Source organism: Lepidochelys olivacea (assembly GCF_965140295.1).
Source record: "Lepidochelys olivacea isolate rLepOli2 genome assembly, chromosome: 2".
NCBI classification, from domain to species: Eukaryota; Metazoa; Chordata; order Testudines; family Cheloniidae; genus Lepidochelys; species Lepidochelys olivacea.
The window spans coordinates 24,639,981-24,658,710 of NC_140412.1; the positions used below are offsets into that span (position 1 = coordinate 24,639,981).

Genomic DNA, 18,730 nt, shown 5'->3' on the forward strand with positions numbered 1-18,730 from the left:
GTAGAACAATAAGGAATTATAGCTAGTTAAATTATAAAATGTGAAAGGAGTTTTATTGCATTGTAAACCTTTCCAGTTAACTTATATGAAGAACAAAAAAGTAGTCATATATGGAACAATTGTCTTTTCTTAAAGACTGTGAAAAAAGAAAAAAGAAAATAGTCTTGTTACTACAATCAAATTTGGATTTTTTTATTACATCTAAAATAAAATCTGTACAACACATATAAAACTGTTTCTGAAAATCTAAGTCATAGTCCTTTAGATAATTAAATAGGCATATAGTATAAAATGCAATGTTCATTACAGATTTTTTTTTAATAAAAACTCAATATAAAATATCTAAAGGCCACAATACAGTATTGGATTTGGGAATTAAGTCTATGAACCAAGTTTTAAGTTCTTCTTTCTTTGTTCCCATTACCTGGCTTTATACTTTTGTTGTAATGCACTGTGCTTTCTCTATGAAGTTGGAGAAGAGGGTGTAAACTCCATTCATATGTAATGATTCATCATCATCACTTGTTAGCCTTTTCCAAAACCCATTCAATCACCTATACAAATAAAGGAGAAATCAGATTTTCAAAGTTGGTTTAATTTCAAGAACAAAAACCAAACTTCTGCAATATTAGAGATTGAGCAAGAATAACCAAAAAGTTTACTGTGACAGAAGTTTTAATAGGCAATGTTTTCACCAAAAAGAAGTCAATGTGTTCAGTATATGAAACAGATACAGTCATTAATATACAACTGTTTGAATTTTTCACTCCTAAATAATTTCTTGCATTTAAAAAGGTCACTTTTTTAGGCTCAAAAGTTGACATACTATACTCCAATCTCTCCGTGCACTGGTAACAAAGTACACCCTCAATTCTAAATATCCAGTGTTATCCTTTTGAATAATTTCCTGCTTTATAAACTGAAGAACAAATGTTTTGTTTCATTGCTGGACCTGCATCTGTAGCGGTTGCTATTCCTCAAACTGGGTGGCTGAGCATAAGTCCATACTGGTCTATTAGAGAGATTCTGGCCCACTAAAAGGCCCTGTAAATTGTTGTTGCAGAGCAGGAAAGACAGCATGGTCTAGCAGACAGAAAATCCTGAATTCTAATGCCTGGTTCCTTCATTGACTTACAATGAGATCTATTTCCCAGTCTGGGAAAATGGAGAGAATACCTCCCCTTTTCCTCACAGATGAGTTTAGGAGCATTAGCGTGTAGACTACTGCTAGAAGTCAGAGCTGGTATGGAGGTGCAGGGGTACTATGCATGAGTATCCCTGGCTTACCACCTATCCTTTACAATCTGTGTGCTTGGGGGTGGATTTATCCTAGAGGACGATAGGGTGGGGCAAACACTGCGCTCATAGAATAATCATGGAGAAACTCCATGGTGAGATCTTGCAGTTTTCCACTCAGTTAGCCCCTCCTTCAGCACGGGTTTTGCTATGGGAATGAACCAACCAAATCCTTACATTTTATTTTACAGTATAGAGAGCAAAAATGGCAAAATTCCACAGTGCTGATCATCATTACAAAGTTTATTTAATGAGGTATCCAGGATATGACTCAATGCACTGATACATTTCTGGATAGGAGTATTTTTTCTCCAAGTACTTTCCCCATCTTAAAATTCACATGAATCTTCCTAAAAAGAACGAGGACTACTTGTGGCACCTTAAAGACGAACAAATTCCTGACACCCAAATGAGCACAGTCACCATTCTCTCAGATTTCTATTTATAATTATTCCCAGAGCTTGGATTTACCATTTCTATAATTCTTCCTTTAGAACAACTGTATTTCCTTTTATAACGTAATGGTCCCCCTAATAATCCATTAGTGCAGAGAGTCCTCTGAGAAACAGAAGCTCATGTACACATTTTTCTCACTAATGTGAAAGAGAGTTTTGAGTCTTTTCCCTTATTTCAAATTTCTCTCTTTGACAGTGGCCACCCTTATTAAAACAATTTTCATAGCAAGTCAACATCTTCAACTGGAATTTTGCACTGAGGGAACTAACCTCAAAAGAACTCTCACAATACAAACTAGAGAACATAGAGAACACAACAGATGGTCTCCTCTGTTCACCCATTAAAGCCATGTACCAACCCACATTCCAAGACGCAACGGCAGTAGATTTCCCACAGCAGCGTTTGAGGAACACATTTCCAGAACATACAGGAATAGGGTTACCTGTTTAGCATTACTGTTTGCTGTTTTCTTCATTTCATCAAACAGTCCCCTGGAAGTTTTCAGATCCTAAACAGAGAACACATCATTTGATAGAATTGCTGCCAGACAGACTTGAACATACATATACCTCCGCTGGAGCTGATGCTAACATTAAAGTTACCTGTAGGGACTTTCCCTGATTGAGGATCTCCTAGGGCTCCCTAATTGGAAAACTTGATTACGTATTTCTTTTCTGAGACTACCCTCTCTCCTAATCCATTAACAATGGGTTGTGCCTCACTCTGCAGTTACCAAAGGCCATCTAAATTTGTCACTCAAGTTTTGGGATTTAGCCTGTCCCCTGAACGCTTTCAAAGCTACAGAGATGCTCTATATGCTGTTCAAAATTCTTATAGGCCCTGACTGAACATTTAACTATAACGAGGCACTTTTACTGCACTCTTGTAACAAAGGGCAGAGCTCCAAAATAAATGTGACCAGAGGAGGTGAAATTGTGAGAGAGATCAGTCCCGAAAAGGAAAACCACCACCTTTTCTATTTTGGAGTCTGACCCCTCCCAGGTGGCATGTAGCAAGCAGGTAGGAATGTAGTAGAAAGGGGAAAAGAGAACTACACTTGTACATTTCCTACACCCTTTAAGGGGAGAATATGGCCTCACCCCCAGTGGCAAACACACAATGCCACAGCACTCGTGTGGCTCTACTGCAGATGAGGGGAAGAATTCAGCGGACCCAAGCACATTTGAGCGGACCCAAGCACGTTTCACAAGTGAAACATAACTCTCTGCATTCAAATGGGCTTTTTAAGGGGTAAGGCCATCAGATTTACAATTACATAGGTCCAGCAGCTACTCCTCCCTTCAGTGTCCTGTGTGGAAAGGAAAGGACCCTATACCCCATCCATCACCTTTCCACAGTCTACAGCCCGCCACCTCTCCATAGTCTATAGTCCAACAGTCATCCAGGCTGTTGGTTAAGGATAGAATTTGCCCTTACTACTCTGTTCCCTAAACCTCTAGGGTAACATTTTCAAAAGTGCCTATGTAATCTAGGAGCCTAAACCACACTGACTTTGAAAGTCACTTAGGCACTTTTGAAAATTTTACCCCAATTACTTCTGAAAACTGAGGGTAACTGAAAACAGAAGGCTGCCTGGTGAAAAGTGTTGGATTGCCGTGGAGTTCTACAGAAAGTTCACAGGCACTTTGCTGAGCAATGCCATGGAATCTACAGTTCCAGCTACTCGCACAAATTCTCTTCCTTTTCAGCCAATAGCTTTGGAACGGTTGAGAAAGGAAGGACATTACAGCAAGAAGTGAAGATTACAGACTCAGCATGAAGTTTATTGACATCTCCCTCTTCACCTTGTAATCAATGGGCTTTGTCCAGAACAATGAATGTGCTCTTCATTGTCACAAGTGAAACATAATGGTCTCCTAAAGCTTTGTATAAGTGAGGGCAAGTTTTTGAAACCTCTGCAATCAGTGTTTAGATTAGATTCTAAAAAAGGAAAGAAAAATACATAAAGTGCTAGAGACAGACTGATTATTACTGCAAGTCAAGTCAAGAGAGGGCTTCTGATGATAAAACAGCATCTTTACTTGTCTCCAGACTGATGATCGGCCCTGTTATCTATTGAGGGAATCCAAATATAAAGTACAAAATAACTGCAGCACAATATAAGGCATTGATAAGACTACTTTTGAAGGTAAGGGCATGTTCAACAGGTATAAATAGCAGTGCATTTACACATCAGATTGATGTAAGTTGGAAGGGTAATCTGCATCCATTAAATGCCCAAACAGGTGTGCAAAACATGTGCAATGTATATACAGAGGTGACAGAAGGGGTCCTACATCATCTTCTTGGTTGTTTTTCTTGCTCTATCTCATTGTTCTGTCTCCTCAAGATATGTTACTCCTACACAACATTAACTCAGTACAAGTTACTCTACTTTACCACAGGCACCCAATTACACACTAGGAAAATGGGCCTAATTTACATCACTGAAATTTCCATATCTTAGAACAGGTCAATATTTGGCCCAGTTCACTTGTCTTGTTGGAGAGGGCAGATGAATTACGAAGAGCAAGCCTTGCTAACCTTTCTTGTGTAGAATAGAAACAACAGATGGTCATGGGTGATTGTGATTTACAACCAGTGGCTGTGATTTACAACAGTAGCTCCAGCTCTGTTGATTTACACTTGTTGACAGCTAACATTTTATTTTCTCAACACCGTCACTAGGAAATAGGGATACTGTGAAGTCTGGACCTCAGAGAATCAGATTTACCAGTTACATGCAGGGTGATCGGATTCTTGTTCAGTTTTATAATTTTGCTTGCCCTGCATCTTGGAAGCACAAAACATGCACTCATGTGTCCAACAACAGACAAACTTAGCTCTGGATCCTCCATCACATGGTCGTGTAGAGCAATTTCCCTTTTACAAGTTTTCAGCAAACAGGATGCAAATAGAGCTAAAAATATATTTTTCAAAAAGTATAATATTTGGAGCTGTCGATCTCAATCATCATATCCCTTTAAACGTGTTAATCCTGGATATAGTTTTGGTGGAGTAACTATGTACAATTGTGGGACCAAGAGGGGGAAAAAAAAAAGTACCTTTAAATAGAACTTGGATATCTCAAACAGACGCTGGCTGCATGATGCAAAGCATTTGTGGTTCTCTGCAATGCCGTGTTTCTTAAGTGTTTTAGCAACCACTTCTGTCAGCATCTTGGAGACAACACAGGCACACTTAGGAATTAGGATCAATTATCACCATGACAAGCTTTCCAATAGCCCACTTTTAAAGAATAAACCCATACATAACTTCTTGCCCTTCTGCCCCAAAGATTAATTTTAGGGAGGCAGCTTGGTGACTTGAACTGAGTATGGGACGGGGAGACTGGAAATCTTCAGTTCTAGCCTTGACTCTGCCACTAGTTCATTTTGCAGCTTAGGGCAAATTTATTTAACAGTTTCCATTTCCTTCATCTGGAAAATGAAGAGAATACCTACTTCACCTGAGTGCTGAGGATTAATTAACATTTACATAGTGCTTTGAAGATGGAACACTATGTATAGCTGCTAGGCATTATTTAAAATAAAGTGATATATATTGTATTTTCCTGCTTCACATATCCATGAGGGTAATGGAAAATCCTCATTTTCATATTTTTCACAGATTCATAGGGTTTAAGGCCAGAAGGGACTATTAAATCTTCTAGTCTCACCCCCTGTACATCACAGGCCATTAAGTTTCACACAGTTACCCCTGTGTGGAGCCCAACAACTTGTGTTTCAGAAAGGCATCCAGTCTTGACAACAAGATATGAAGAATCCACCACTTCCCATTAGTTTGTTCCAATAACTGACCACCCTCACTGTTGAACATCTGTGTCTTATTTCTAATTTGAATCGGACTGGCTTCAGTTTCCATCCACTGGTTCTTGCCTTTCTCTGCCAGATTAAAAAGCCCTTTAGTAGCCAATATTTTCTCTCCATGACAATACTTACGTGCTGTAATCAGGTCTTTCAGTCTGCTTTTTGACAAGCTAGACATATTGACCTCTTTAAGTTTCTCAATGTATGTCATTTTCTCCAGCTCTCAAATAATTTTCTTGGCTCTTTTTGGCCTCTTCCCCACTTTTTCAACACGTTTCTTAAAACGGGGACACCAGACCTGTACACAGTATTCTAGTATCTATCTCACCAATCCCAAGGTAAAATCACCTTCCTACTCCTATTTGCTACTCCCCTGTTCATACATCCAAGGACAGCATTAGCTCTTTTGACACATCACCACACTGGGAGTTCAGGTTTCAGAGTAGCAGCCGTGTTAGTCTGTATCTGCAAAAAGAACAGGAGTACTTGTGGCACCTTAAGAGACTAACATTTATTTGAGCATAAGCCTGTCCACTATGACACTCAGACCCTTTTTGGAGTCACTGATGTATAGGATATGGTCCCCTATTCCATAGGCCTGCACTCCTTGTTTGTAGATGCAGAACTTTGCATTTGGTTGTATTAAAACACATTTTGATTGAATGGGCCCAGTTTACTAAGCAAATTTTAACAGCATTGATTTTATATATAGTTTCAAGTCATTAATGCAAAAGCTGAGTAATGTTGAGACTTAGACTAATCCCTGTGAAACCCACTGGAGACAGACACCCCCATTTGATGAGGATTCCCCACTAATGACTACTGTGAGCTCCTTCAGTTAGCTTGTTCTTAATGCATTTAATGTGGGCTCTATTCATATTGTATAGTGTTCATTTTTAAATTAGAATGTTGAGTGGTAGTAAGTGAAACACCTTACAGAAGTCCAAGTATATTACACTGTTATTACCTTCATCAACTAACCTTGCAATTTCATCAAAGAATGAAATCTGGTTTGTCCATTAAGACCTATTTTCCCTAAAACCATGCTGACTGGCCTTAATAATACCCCCATCCTTTATTTTTTATGTATTGAATTCCATACCAGGTTTTCCATTTACTTGCCTTGGATTGACTTCAAGCTAACCAGCCTATAGTTATCCAGGTCATCCATTGCTGATTTTGAATACTGGTACATTAGCACTCTTTCAGCACCTCAGTACTTTGCCTGCCCAGCTTCCCTTCTGGCAAACAGATTTGAGGGAGGCAAGGAGGCTGAGCGCCCCAGCTCTCTTCCTGCCCCACATCCTTGGCAGCCTAGTTATCTCTCTGGCAACTAAGAGGTAGGGGAAGCGATGGAAAAATGGGGTGCTCACCCTTCAGCAGTCAGCTGGGAAGGCTTGTCAATTTCATTTTCTGCAGGCAGAAAGCCAAAAGGCTACATTTTGGTTCTTCCAAGATGGAATTTTCCTGGAAATCCCTTTCTATGAAAAATTCCATGTTTTTAACTTTTCATTGCCATTTGGGATGAAAAAAAATTTTTTTTCCAGAGTAAAATTTTTTCACAGGAACAGCTTTCCATTTCCAGATGGCTCTAGATACAAGCACATCATCCTGCTTCTTTCCAAATACAGAAGAGAAATATTTACTGAACACTTCTTCCTTTTCTCCATCTTTAACAGTAACACCATCTCCTTCTAGTAACTGGCCTCTATCATTGCTAGGATTTTTGTTCCTGATATTCCCCACCCCAAAATCTTGTTATTGTTCTTAACTCTGCCAACCATGGACCCTTCCTTGATATCTGGCTTCCCTTATCAAGTTTCTATATTTCGTAACTTCTAATTTATATTCATTTCTATTTCCCCTTTTTCACATCTGTTATCTATTGCTGTTTGTCTCTTTCTCTTTCTTTGTTTCTTGGGCACTCTACTGTGTGTACTAAGTTCTTTTCTGACAGTCCTGCAAGCCTTACTTATGCAAAACTTCTCTTGATTTCTACAAATTTCCCTTGAGCAGAACTAAATAATAAAGATTTGGGGACTGGTCCCATGTTTTGAAAGAGGCTAAAAATGGGGAATCTTATCTTTTGGGAAGGGGCAGGTATCAGGTGGGCGGGGGGAGACAAATATAAATATATAGATATATTTACCCGTATATGTTTCTGAGATCTTGATTCCTTAACTGGCTTTGAAGTTTCTGACTCTTGCACACATCTCTGACTTGCTGGGCCAGCCTCTGCAGTCACTTTGTTGGTCTGACCACTAGGCTGCTTAACAGACGCAGATTTTAGAGACAATGATCTGCCTGGCTGTTGTCTTATGACACCTATTGAATGGTGACCCACACTACTTCCACTTGCCTGAGACAGGAGAGAATCTGTGCTTTCAGTTTTTATTAGTCTGGAGGAAAAAAATTTTAAAAATCAGGTAAGTGTTTATCGTCTTGCTGGTTTTGTCTCAACTATAAATGGCTACTATAACTGCTTAAAATATTAAAGATATGCAGTACATTCAAACAAATGGAGGCTGAAAATGGTGAGCAGTGACAAACTATTAACAGAATTTCTTTCCCCTACTAAGTGAGGAAGACTCGCTTCCCTTACCTACTAATGATTTGTTCTCCAACAGTTAAACCAGAACAGAGTGAAGGAGTCTTTTGTATAGCAGATGCTACAGAAAAACCAGCGTTTGGAACAAATCACAGAGGAGGACAGAGGGACAGAGGAGACGCATGCAAATTAAAGGTGGACACAAAAACTGCAGGAATTCCTTCCCTCTGCCCCCATCCCAATTGAAAAAACATCCTTGTTTGACACATTCTCCCATGTGGAGCCTCTCCCTGTTAAGCCAGTAAAAATGAAGACGAATAGGCCTGCCAAGTCACCAAGTCCAGTGTTTTATTCTTCTCATGAATCTAGACCAAGACAGGGTCAAGAAGAGAATGCTTGAAACTCCTAAGATAAGGGCTCAATCCAGTGAAATGGAGAACAACCACAATTCCACTTCTTACTATTTATACAGAACACCAGAATCTGGCAGCATCTTTGCTGAGGAAGTATATTAAAATCCCCACTGGACACAATCCCTGCTTGAAGAGCAGGTGTGCGACAACAAGAGTGTAACTAACAATTGGGAGGACAGGATGGGAAGAATTACAGTAATAAGATCACACAATTGTTCAGCTGCGGCATATGCACTCGCTGACGATTTTACATTGATGCAAATGATATAAAAATGCTTCTTGTGGGGCATTCTAAAAAACTGGGTTTTTAAAGGATTTGAATGAGGAGAGGGTCAGGGCTGGGTGAACTGGAACTTCAGTGGGTCTTCTCTACTTAAACTGTGAACTCTATTGGCCGTGGTCTGTATTATTCCAGGTTTGTACAGTCACCAGCACAATGTGCTGAGGACTCTCAGTGCCATTTCAAAACAAATAACAATTTCAGTGGCTACTAAGCGCATTTTGGCACCTCTCAAGAGGCACTCAGCACCTTGCAGGATGCAGCCCTCAATTTCTTAAATTAAAATGCCTTAGGTTTATGGTTTTAATGCATCTAATATAGTCAATGGGAGGTCACACTTGAGAAATAGCAAATTGATAGAAGAGGGATTAAACATTTAAATAGATAGATGCTTTAAAAGAAATCTTAATTTTTTAAATTTTACTTAGTGCATTACCTCTTGTTGGAATGAAAGCAATCAAAGTCTTTTGATCTGCGTTTTAGCCTTGATGCTTCTGTTCTGAGTTCACTTTGTAAAGATTCCCCATCTGGGACACTTCCAGGCTCTGACAAAACTGCAGGAGATGGAAGAGGGCTCAAGACACATGGTACAGGACAGCACTCTTTAGTACACGTAGTCTGCGTTTCATAGCGAATTAGACGAGTCTGAAGTTCAGCAAATTTCACATCTCTCTCTAAAGCTTTTCTGTTATCTAGACAGTATCTAAAATTGAAATAGGAAAAAAAAACAAAAACACAAAACCAGTGACCATTGTAACAGAGCTGGGGAATTTTTTCCCATTAGAAAAACTGAATAACCATGCTTAAGTTTAACTATGGAAATGTCTGCAGTGCCTCTTTACTTGAACTGCTAGGTTGCCCTTGACAACTGCGTTGAATGACCTAACAAACTAGCTTACATGAGAGACACTCTCATGGATTCTGCTACATTCAAGTCAACAAGATGAAGTTGGGTTACATATTTAATAGGGGCCAAATCCCACTATCCTTACTCGGTTCTCTCTAAGGTAAAATTTCCGTTCAAGTCAACAGAAAGTTTACTTGAATTATTGAATGCAGGATTTGGCATTATGGAAGTCTTGTTTCTCCCTTTAGCACATACTGGGATGTTGACAATAGAGCGTGTTTCTCTTATAAATATAATCAGGCTCTTGTTAAATATTTAAAGTTATCAATCCCTTTGCTTTATATTTTATTGAAAGCTTCCTGCCATGTGACAGACATTTGCATTCTAGTAATGCATTAAGCTACGTGACTTTCAGATACAAGAAGGATTGTATTAGAATCTATATAGTATAGATCTCATAGAGAAACCATCTTCACCCACATCAGGTACTCTTTTTCAGAGTGCAAGGATTAAGATTAGGGGCAAGAAAAATCATGTTCAAGCAAAATTGGCAACACAACCTGAGCAGTATACTTCAGTTCCTTTCCTCGAACCCTTTTTACTCACCTCCTCCAAAATTACAGTATTTTAAGTGAGCTTTCAGAGTTTTATGAAAGTCTATTTCTATCTACTCTATCTCAGGAATTTCTAGGGAGCCCATCACTCTGTTAACTAGGTCCATGTTATTCTTTCTCCTCCTCTCACCCACACCTCAAGTGCTCTTCTTGAAGACATCCATAAAGTGCCAATACGAGTGATAAAATTATACCACATAAATCTATAGTGCTAAATCACTGAAATTTGTCATCAGATTAGGATGCAAAACTGATGGTTTATTGTTCAGCCCTTTCCTGTATTTTAGGATGTTTATTCTTCCTAAGAGATGTGTAAAAAAACAAAAAAACAAAAAATGGGGTTTTGTGCTGAGATGCAGGGCTGTGTGTGTTTGGAGTCATTGTGTGTGCAGTTTGTTTTGTTGTGTGGGTGGTTGTGTTGACTTGTGTGTGAAATTTTTGCATGCAAATAATCTGTAGAGGAAGGGTGATGTGTTCTCATAGCTAATTCAACCAAATTGCCAAGAACACTTGGCATGGCACAGATCCTTACTGTAGCTGTACACCACACAGGTGTAATCTGTGAAGTCAACATGGCTGAGAATTTAAAATTGGACAGTAACAGACTGTGATGATTCAACCTGGTAATGTTCTGAACAAGAAGAGCTTTCAACCATGCTTGCAGCTGTTTCTGTCGTTTCATACTGATTCAACAGACATGCTAAACTTCAGAGTGACACACACACTGACATTCCTGGAATATTATATAGATACATACAGCAATCTTTACCACAAATTTCATTTACATTAAAAATATTGTTATAAACATATCTCATGACTATTCAGCTGAAAATATCTATGATTTGATCTGAAGTAAAACCATATTTTAATTTAGACATTTAACTATGCAAATGAAGCATCTCTCTCAGAAGTTACAGGCCTGAATATAGATGCAGTAAAGTTAAAGCAGTACAACTTGTGTGTGTATAGACAATGCCAAAGTCACATTCTTCATGATCATCAAGGAGACAGGAGTATAGCACTTGATACCAGTCCAGAAAGTGAGGGTAAAGAAAACAGAAGAGGTTGTGGGTTTCTGGTTTTTTTGGGGTGGGGTGTGGAGGGAACCAAAAACATGTAATGTTCAGGACTAAAACCATTTAGTAAATGTCTGAAACATATTTGTAAATCTACTTCTCTATAAATAGTATCCAGGTTGCATAAAGTGGGTCCCACCTATAACTTGGGTTTTATGCTAGATGACAGTGTTGAGAAAACAATCACATCAAGCAGTGCAAGGAAACTTACTCAAGCCCATGATAATGGCACCCAGCTGCTTTTTCAAAAGACAGACCTCCCAGCTTCAGTGGAGTAAGCTCTGGTGTCAGAAGAAAAGCATTTTCACTAAAAGAAAAGAGCATGTATTTTAAATTAGATCTATACGTTAGTATCTAAATTGCCATTTGGTTTAGTGAGCACTTTGATTGAAGCCCAATACAAAGCTGTGTATTGCGATCTCACTGTAACTGACCTGTGCGCAAGAGTCACTAAATTAAAAAGCTATTTCAAAAGTTAGTACTGAAAGCACAGGCAACTACAAATTAAAACCTTCTTCTGGGCAGACTAGATGCTACACTGTACATACAAAAGCTTACAAATGGAAAAGAATTACGTTAGGAATTCATGTACATTTATATCTACCTTCTAATGCAGTACAAACTATGGACAGGCAACCTACTGCTACCAATGCACAACCTTCAAGTATGAAACTCATCTGCTGGTATGCAAATATCAATTGAAAATACAGGAAACTATTATAATGACTTGTGAGATACTTCCTCATTAAGAATATGCAATGTGAAAACATTTCACATTAGTATATTGCAAAATGTTGATATTTGCCATTTTTGCCTCAGACTAAATAGCTTCAGCATTTCTGAAAAATATGTTTGACCACGCAAAACCAATACAAATATCTTTTAGTATGTTGTCATTTTGTAGCTTTGACCAATCACCACCATATTAAGGTGCTGAAATTAACTTAAACGGTAAAAACTAGTCAGAGTCATGTTGCAGCTCATCATAACTGATGCAGAATCCATGATAGTGTACTATATCAACTGAACTGTGAGCCCCAAACTCATGGTGCAGCTCTGCAGCAAGGCTTATGTGCAACGGTGTGATAATTTTGGAACTGTTAAATATTACGCACTCTGCAATTGAGAGGCACCTTCTTTGAATGTCTTCTGAAGGATGACACTATTGCTGGCTGAATTATATTTCTCTGTACTTGTCAACCAAAGGACAAATTCGTGTACCAACTGGAGCACAAAAGTAGCTGACCTCTGTATACTACAATCACCGGGCTTTGGATAATATTCTGAGGATTTCACTGTGGCTATTTCTGACCGAAGGACTGAAGTGGCATTATACAAAACCACATGTTCATCAGGCTCAGTCACCAGAGCAACATCCACAAATCATATGGATGACTTAAGTTCCTTCTTCAGATTACCCCTGTCAGAGGACCCTCATAAGCCATCTCCTGACTGAATATCCAAAGCTATGAAAGAAAGAAGTGGACTAGCAAGAAGTACTGAAGACAAAATCCACAAGCCAATCCTTGCCTCTGCAATGAAGAGGGATGAATGTTACAGTTCTTACCAATCATGTCATCAACAACATGAAAAACCCATTTGATTCTGAATCACATCCAGAGGGGCTTATCAACGTATCTACGGGACTGCATGTAACATCAGATGTACAAGAGTCTCTACTGAAAATAGTAGATGTTGGTGAAGAACAAGCAGAGTGATTTCTGAGCAACGCAAATGATTCTGATGGGACATGTAACTTCTTCAGCCCAGTCAAGAAAACTGGAATCAAAACATTTGCTGACATGGCCAAAAATATAAATTTAGCAAGGGAGGGACAATCACAGCTATCAGTCCAGAAACTGTTTTCCACAGAGCGCTATCCTTAGCAAGATTCAGAGATGATGTTTCAATGGCAACTGTTCTTAGTCTCCCACAGGACCTGTGCTTAAGTCCCTCTTCCATGCCAAAGGAACAATGAGAAGAACAAATGAAGCTGAATTAGGGCATCAGCTGGAAGCTCAAGCTGAAAGAATCCATGAGCTAAAAAGGCACAACAAAGAAACCACAGTGTACATCAGAGATGCCACGACTGACATACCTGGAACATTTCCGAAGGCAGCACAAAAAGTTATTGATTGTTCTGGAGACCAGATACAAAACCTTTTAGGTTGTGTGAGCAGCTGAAAAGACAGCTGCTAGAAGTCCTTATCAAGAGGTCAGACACCTGGTGGGCGAAGGCAGAAGGTAAGAATGAGGTGGAATGCAAACCAGAGACATGGTTCCATCTCTTTCTCCCTAGCACAGCTGAATATGGTTAGCATTGAGAGAAGTGACCGTGTTACAGTGAGTTCTTTGCCCTGTGGCTCCCATTTAGGAGATAGTCTTCTGTCTGTGAGACTTGGCATTTACTCCCCATACACCCCCAAGGATTTCCCCCAAACCAGAGAAGAAATGGGGTTGTGAGGACAATAAAAGAGCATAAACTTGGTGTGGGCAGGATAATGGATAGGGGAAAGGGAGCTTATACTGGAGGGAATAGATGTGATACTTAAAATATGGGTCCCTCTAATATTTACTCCACTCTACTCTGGTGTGTTTAAACCCCTCTCCTCTAGTATGCAAGACTACAGTGGGATAGCCCTGCTATTACCAGCAGGAGAGTGAGTTTGTGTGTGTGGTTTTTGGAAAAAAAAAAAAAGGGGGGGGGTGAGAAAACCTGGATTTGTGCTGGAAATGGCCCAACTTGATTATCATACACGTTGTAAGGAGAGTGATCACTTTAGATAAGCTATTACCAGCAGGAGAGTGGGGTGGGAGGAGGTATTGTTTCATGGTCTCTGTGTACATAATGTCTTCTGCAGTTTCCACAGTATGCATCCGATGAAGTGAGCTGTAGCTCACGAAAGCTTATGCTCAAATAAATTGGCTAGTCTCTAAGGTGCCACAAGTACTCTTTTTCTTTTAGTGGGATAGCCCATCTCTCAAAACATTAAAATTAAATCATTGCAAGCTGAGGCAGACTGGAAGAAAGTCTGATAACATTAATCAATGTGAAATTTTAAATCACTTTCCAAGAAGCACTGTCTAGCTTTTTATGTATCTGTTTTGCACAGCAGAACACATATTTAGTTCATGGTACATCAAACTATCAAACCTATGAACATTCTAGTATCTGATACTTGTGTACATGAGAACATAATTAGATACCCAATTCGTGTATGTTTACTATAGTACAATCGTTTTCTATGCAGTCAGTTATAATGCTATATGACAAACATTTGTAATATGTTTCAGTAAATTAGTATTCCAAGTAGAGCATGCTACTATAACAACAGAGGTCATTATCAAATAAACAGGAATGTAGATTAATGCTAAGATTCCAAGTTTATATCCAAGGCAGCTTAGTAATTAATTTTTTTAGAAGAAAAATATTTCAGAGAATATTATAGCTAACCTCTACATAAACTGTTTGACAACTTAATATAACAACACTGCATGGAAATTTTAGATTGTAAGATCTTTAAGGCACAACCCACTTGTTCCTATGTATCTGTACACTGTTCAGCACAATGATCCCATTCCTAATTGGATCCTCTGAGTGCTATGGTAAAATAAATATTAAAACAACAGTGAGGGGTTTAAACATTGTAGAAATATTGGTAAGCCTACACCTGATTCTGTATATATAATCAGGATACAGATCACCAAGTCATCACAGTGAAGAGAGCTTTCTAGACGACATGAAACCTCCACGCGCCTTGTGAGATTCATTACTTTTAATCTTAAGAGCTGCTTTACGGGCAACACAATTTTCTATAACTATTTATAGTTTTATTCACACAATATAGAGGGATGTAGTTATAAAATTCAATGGACTGAAAAAATGTTTATTCCTCTTAAGAGAGGTACATAAATCTACATTAATATGAGAGTTTCAGTAGATGATTAGATCTAAACTATTTGTATATTCTAACAGCAAGTAACTAGAATCACAATGCCCCCGGTATCACAGAGCCAACTCTATGCATTAAGAGTACTCTCCTGTAATATGCTAAGATAGCAAAGATAATTAGGAGGGGAAGACCATCAGGGAACAAGGGGAAAGAGGTATACCGGAGAGGTGACTGGGAGAAACAAAGCAGGCTAGTGAACAGGAAGAGAGTAGGATGCAGCCATGGACCAGTAGAAGACCAGATGTAGAGGCAACATTTCTGTATGACATTACTTTTGTATGCTGCTATTACGGTGCTGTTCTGTGCATGTACCCTTCATCTCTATGCTGTTCCATATCTTCTAGAGGGGAACAGTGCTACACTTTACATTCAAAAGTAGGGAGTTTAAAATAAAAAGTATGATAGAATGATTCAAGTTTATAGGAAAACATCTCTGTTAAATTTTAATGAAGTAGCTTGTGGTTTTTACTGGTTATTGGAAACCTATCAGTTTTTAAAAGAGCAAGCAAAACCTAAAAGAACAGGAATCCTGTTTATTTTTAAAGGGAGTTTCAAAGTGCTCTTTTATGCTAATGTAGTTAAAATAAATACTCTGTTTACCACAGAGGACCTCTGCTGCTTCTTTGTGTTTCATGAGAGTTTAATCAGCAACAGCTCCATGGGGTACTGTCTCTATGTACTAGTAGCATGGACTGCTGGAGCTCCTGTGCCACGATAATGTTTAGTGAGGACTAGTGATGCACCAACACAGTTAAGGCTGCTACTCCCTCCTCCCCCCTTTTTTTAATTAACAAAAGCAAACCAATTAAATTGTATTTTAATAGCAGTGGGGGAAATGTGCAGGCTGAAGAGTGCCAAACATAAATAAAAAGTATGCTCCTGCTGTCCTTATGGGGGCATGACTCCCATTGAATTCAATGGAGGTTGAGAGTGCTCTTGTTCAGGACAATTATGATTCATATAAAAAAGGCAAAGAGTTATATGCTGCCTAACGAAAATGTAAAATATGCGCATCATTCCTGTTCTTGCATTCTTATTCTTCTTCAATACATACAGCAAGATTAACCCAAATTTAAACTGGAAAAGAATAGAGCAATTGTTTACATTTAAAAGCAAATATGGGAAGTCTTTGGGCCAATTTTGAAAATTTGGCAACTTCAGCCAGGTACCTAAACGAGAGCTGAGCTTCTTTCTCGGCGGCAGTTCGGCAGCGACGCTTCTTCCCGCTGCCACGTCTCAACGGCGGGGTGTCTGGCGCCCGCCACAGACTTCTGGGAATAGGAATATGCTATTCCCACAGATAGGTTGGGGGCCACTGGGCTAGTGATTTTTTTGAAAGCTGCGTTTATATGTTAATTTATCACCTCTACTGCAAATGCACTATAGAAATCAGTAATGTTTCAGAATGATCATAGTTTGTCTGTAATAAGAAACAGACAGCTATGACAAAGATTCATCCCCGCAGTATCTTAAAAGAAAAGAAAGTTATGCACTGGAAAGAAAAGGCTGCCCTGGCCATACTGTAGTTCTCTCACCTACTTTCATATGTGGGGAACCTACATTTTTTTAAAACGGGAAAGGTAATTAGCCATTATACATAAATAATTTTTTCCTGATATTCTCCTTTGTCAGTGTAAACGCTCCTATAAGTTTCTCTTCTTTTCAGTATCTCCCATGCCTCTATGAACTCGCTATCACTTCTTCATGGTTACTTTCAATCTGAGCAAAGTTCTTCCAGTAATTAGGTGATTAGCGTTGAATAAAATATTTCAAATGGGGTCTTAAATTTTTAACTTATGTCCAAACGTCTGACGATTTTTACCTCTCATCTCAACATATACACTTCATAGCAGTTGGGTTATCTCCACGGATTGTATTCAGTATCACCCAAGTATTTTCCTGAGCTTTAAGTTTTTATGTTCTCAACTTGAGAGTTCTATTTAGTTTATAGATGGCCTTCCACTAAACTACATAAGTTACTTATCCCAGAGGCAAGAAGTTGCTTCCTCCCCAATCTGTGACATTTTACTGAAGATCCTATTAAGTACTTAGTAATACCAACTTCATCTCTCATTGAGTTTCATTGTCTTGTCTCTCAGTAGCCCCTACAGTCTTTCCAGCACGTTTGTACAGAAGCATATGTTGTTTATCATTACTTTCCTACGTATTAAACTTTCAAGGTTTGGGGGTTTTTTTAAGCTTGTAAATAGAAATTCTTTCAGTATTAAATTATGCCCTGAACTTCATCATCTAGCCACATAGCAGGAATAAAATATCCAACAAGGACACACAACCTGTGTATACACATTAAGTTTTCACTGCAAACTGGCATCAGAATTCTATATTCATATCCTGAAGGACATCCCAGTGCAATAATCAAGCAGGCATCTTGAGATGAAGCAAAGCTTAAAAGATGGGAACTACTTTGCAATTTTCTGAGCCATACACAACTGTAAATCCACCTTCGAGCCAGTTCATCTGCGTGGCACAGAGTCCCAAAGCCAGAGGGCATCTGAGGAGGAAAAGGTTTCCTCAGTTGGAAAGTCAGCAAGCCCTATACACACACAAAATACATATAGGTGGGAAAAAAAGCCTTTCATGATTGATGCTGTGTATACTGCAATGCAATTCAATAAGAAACACACAAAATTTTTTAATTTAAATCTAGATGGGAAAAGATTTTGTTTATACATAAATAAATAAATAAAAGGATCAATAAGTAAATTCCAGTTACATTCGTTTTTTTGAGGTCTATTATTTGCACACCCATGGTTGCCCACACCGATCCACTCCATATCTCCCATCTGTCTCATTTTCTTCTAATACAGGAAAGAATGTAAATATTGGAGAAGTTCATGGAGGCAGTGGGGCCCTGTGGACAGGGCACAGGACAGGAAGACAGGAAATATGGGTTCTATTCTTGGCTCATCCACTAACTTTGCTCTCTGTGACCGTGAGCAACTCACAACCTCTCCCTAAATCAGTTCATCATCTGAGATGACACTTACCTACTTTGCATGCACTCAGACCTATAGATGAGCAGCATTTTGTAAGTACTAGCTATCACAGGAGGACTGGGTACACTTCAAACCATTCCTGCCACTTGCATTTCAAGTTGCAGTGGGGGAGGTTTAGGTTGGATATTAGGAAAAACTTTTTCATTAGGAGGGTGGTGAAACACTGGAATGCATTGCCTAGGGAGGTGGTGGAATCTCCTTCCTTAGAAGTTTTTAAGGTCAGGCTTGACAAAGCCCTGGCTGGGATGATTTAATTGGGGATTGGTCCTGCTTTTGAGCAGGGGGTTGGACTAGATGACCTCCTGAGGTCCCTTCCAACCCTGATATTCTATGATTCTATGATTTCCTGCATAAGGTTTTGCTGCAGTGTGCTCCAAGAGAGAGAAAAGTTTAGTGATTA

The 18,730-nt window shown here is 39.0% G+C and overlaps 1 protein-coding gene across 4 annotated transcripts in view; it reads right to left on the reverse strand.

The window, feature by feature from the left end:
* Window positions 1-231: 231 nt before the first annotated feature.
* Window positions 232-18,730, reverse strand: part of MTBP (MDM2 binding protein) — a gene marked incomplete at its 5' end in the record, with an annotated part of 61,102 nt that continues 42,603 nt past the window's right edge. Inside the window, 7 exons of one of the 4 annotated variants that reach the window (XM_084621154.1) lie at window positions 232-554; window positions 2,195-2,260; window positions 4,818-4,931; window positions 7,732-7,848; window positions 7,942-7,981; window positions 9,260-9,526; window positions 11,572-11,667. In XM_084621154.1, coding sequence (XP_084477280.1) covers window positions 519-554; window positions 2,195-2,260; window positions 4,818-4,931; window positions 7,732-7,848; window positions 7,942-7,981; window positions 9,260-9,526; window positions 11,572-11,667 — 736 coding nt within the window. In that variant the 3' untranslated portion in view covers window positions 232-518. Of the gene's footprint in view, window positions 555-2,194; window positions 2,261-4,817; window positions 4,932-7,731; window positions 7,982-9,259; window positions 9,527-11,571; window positions 11,668-18,730 lie in introns of all 4 variants that reach the window. The other 3 variants (XM_084621153.1, XM_084621155.1, XM_084621156.1) reach the window with 3 other exon arrangements.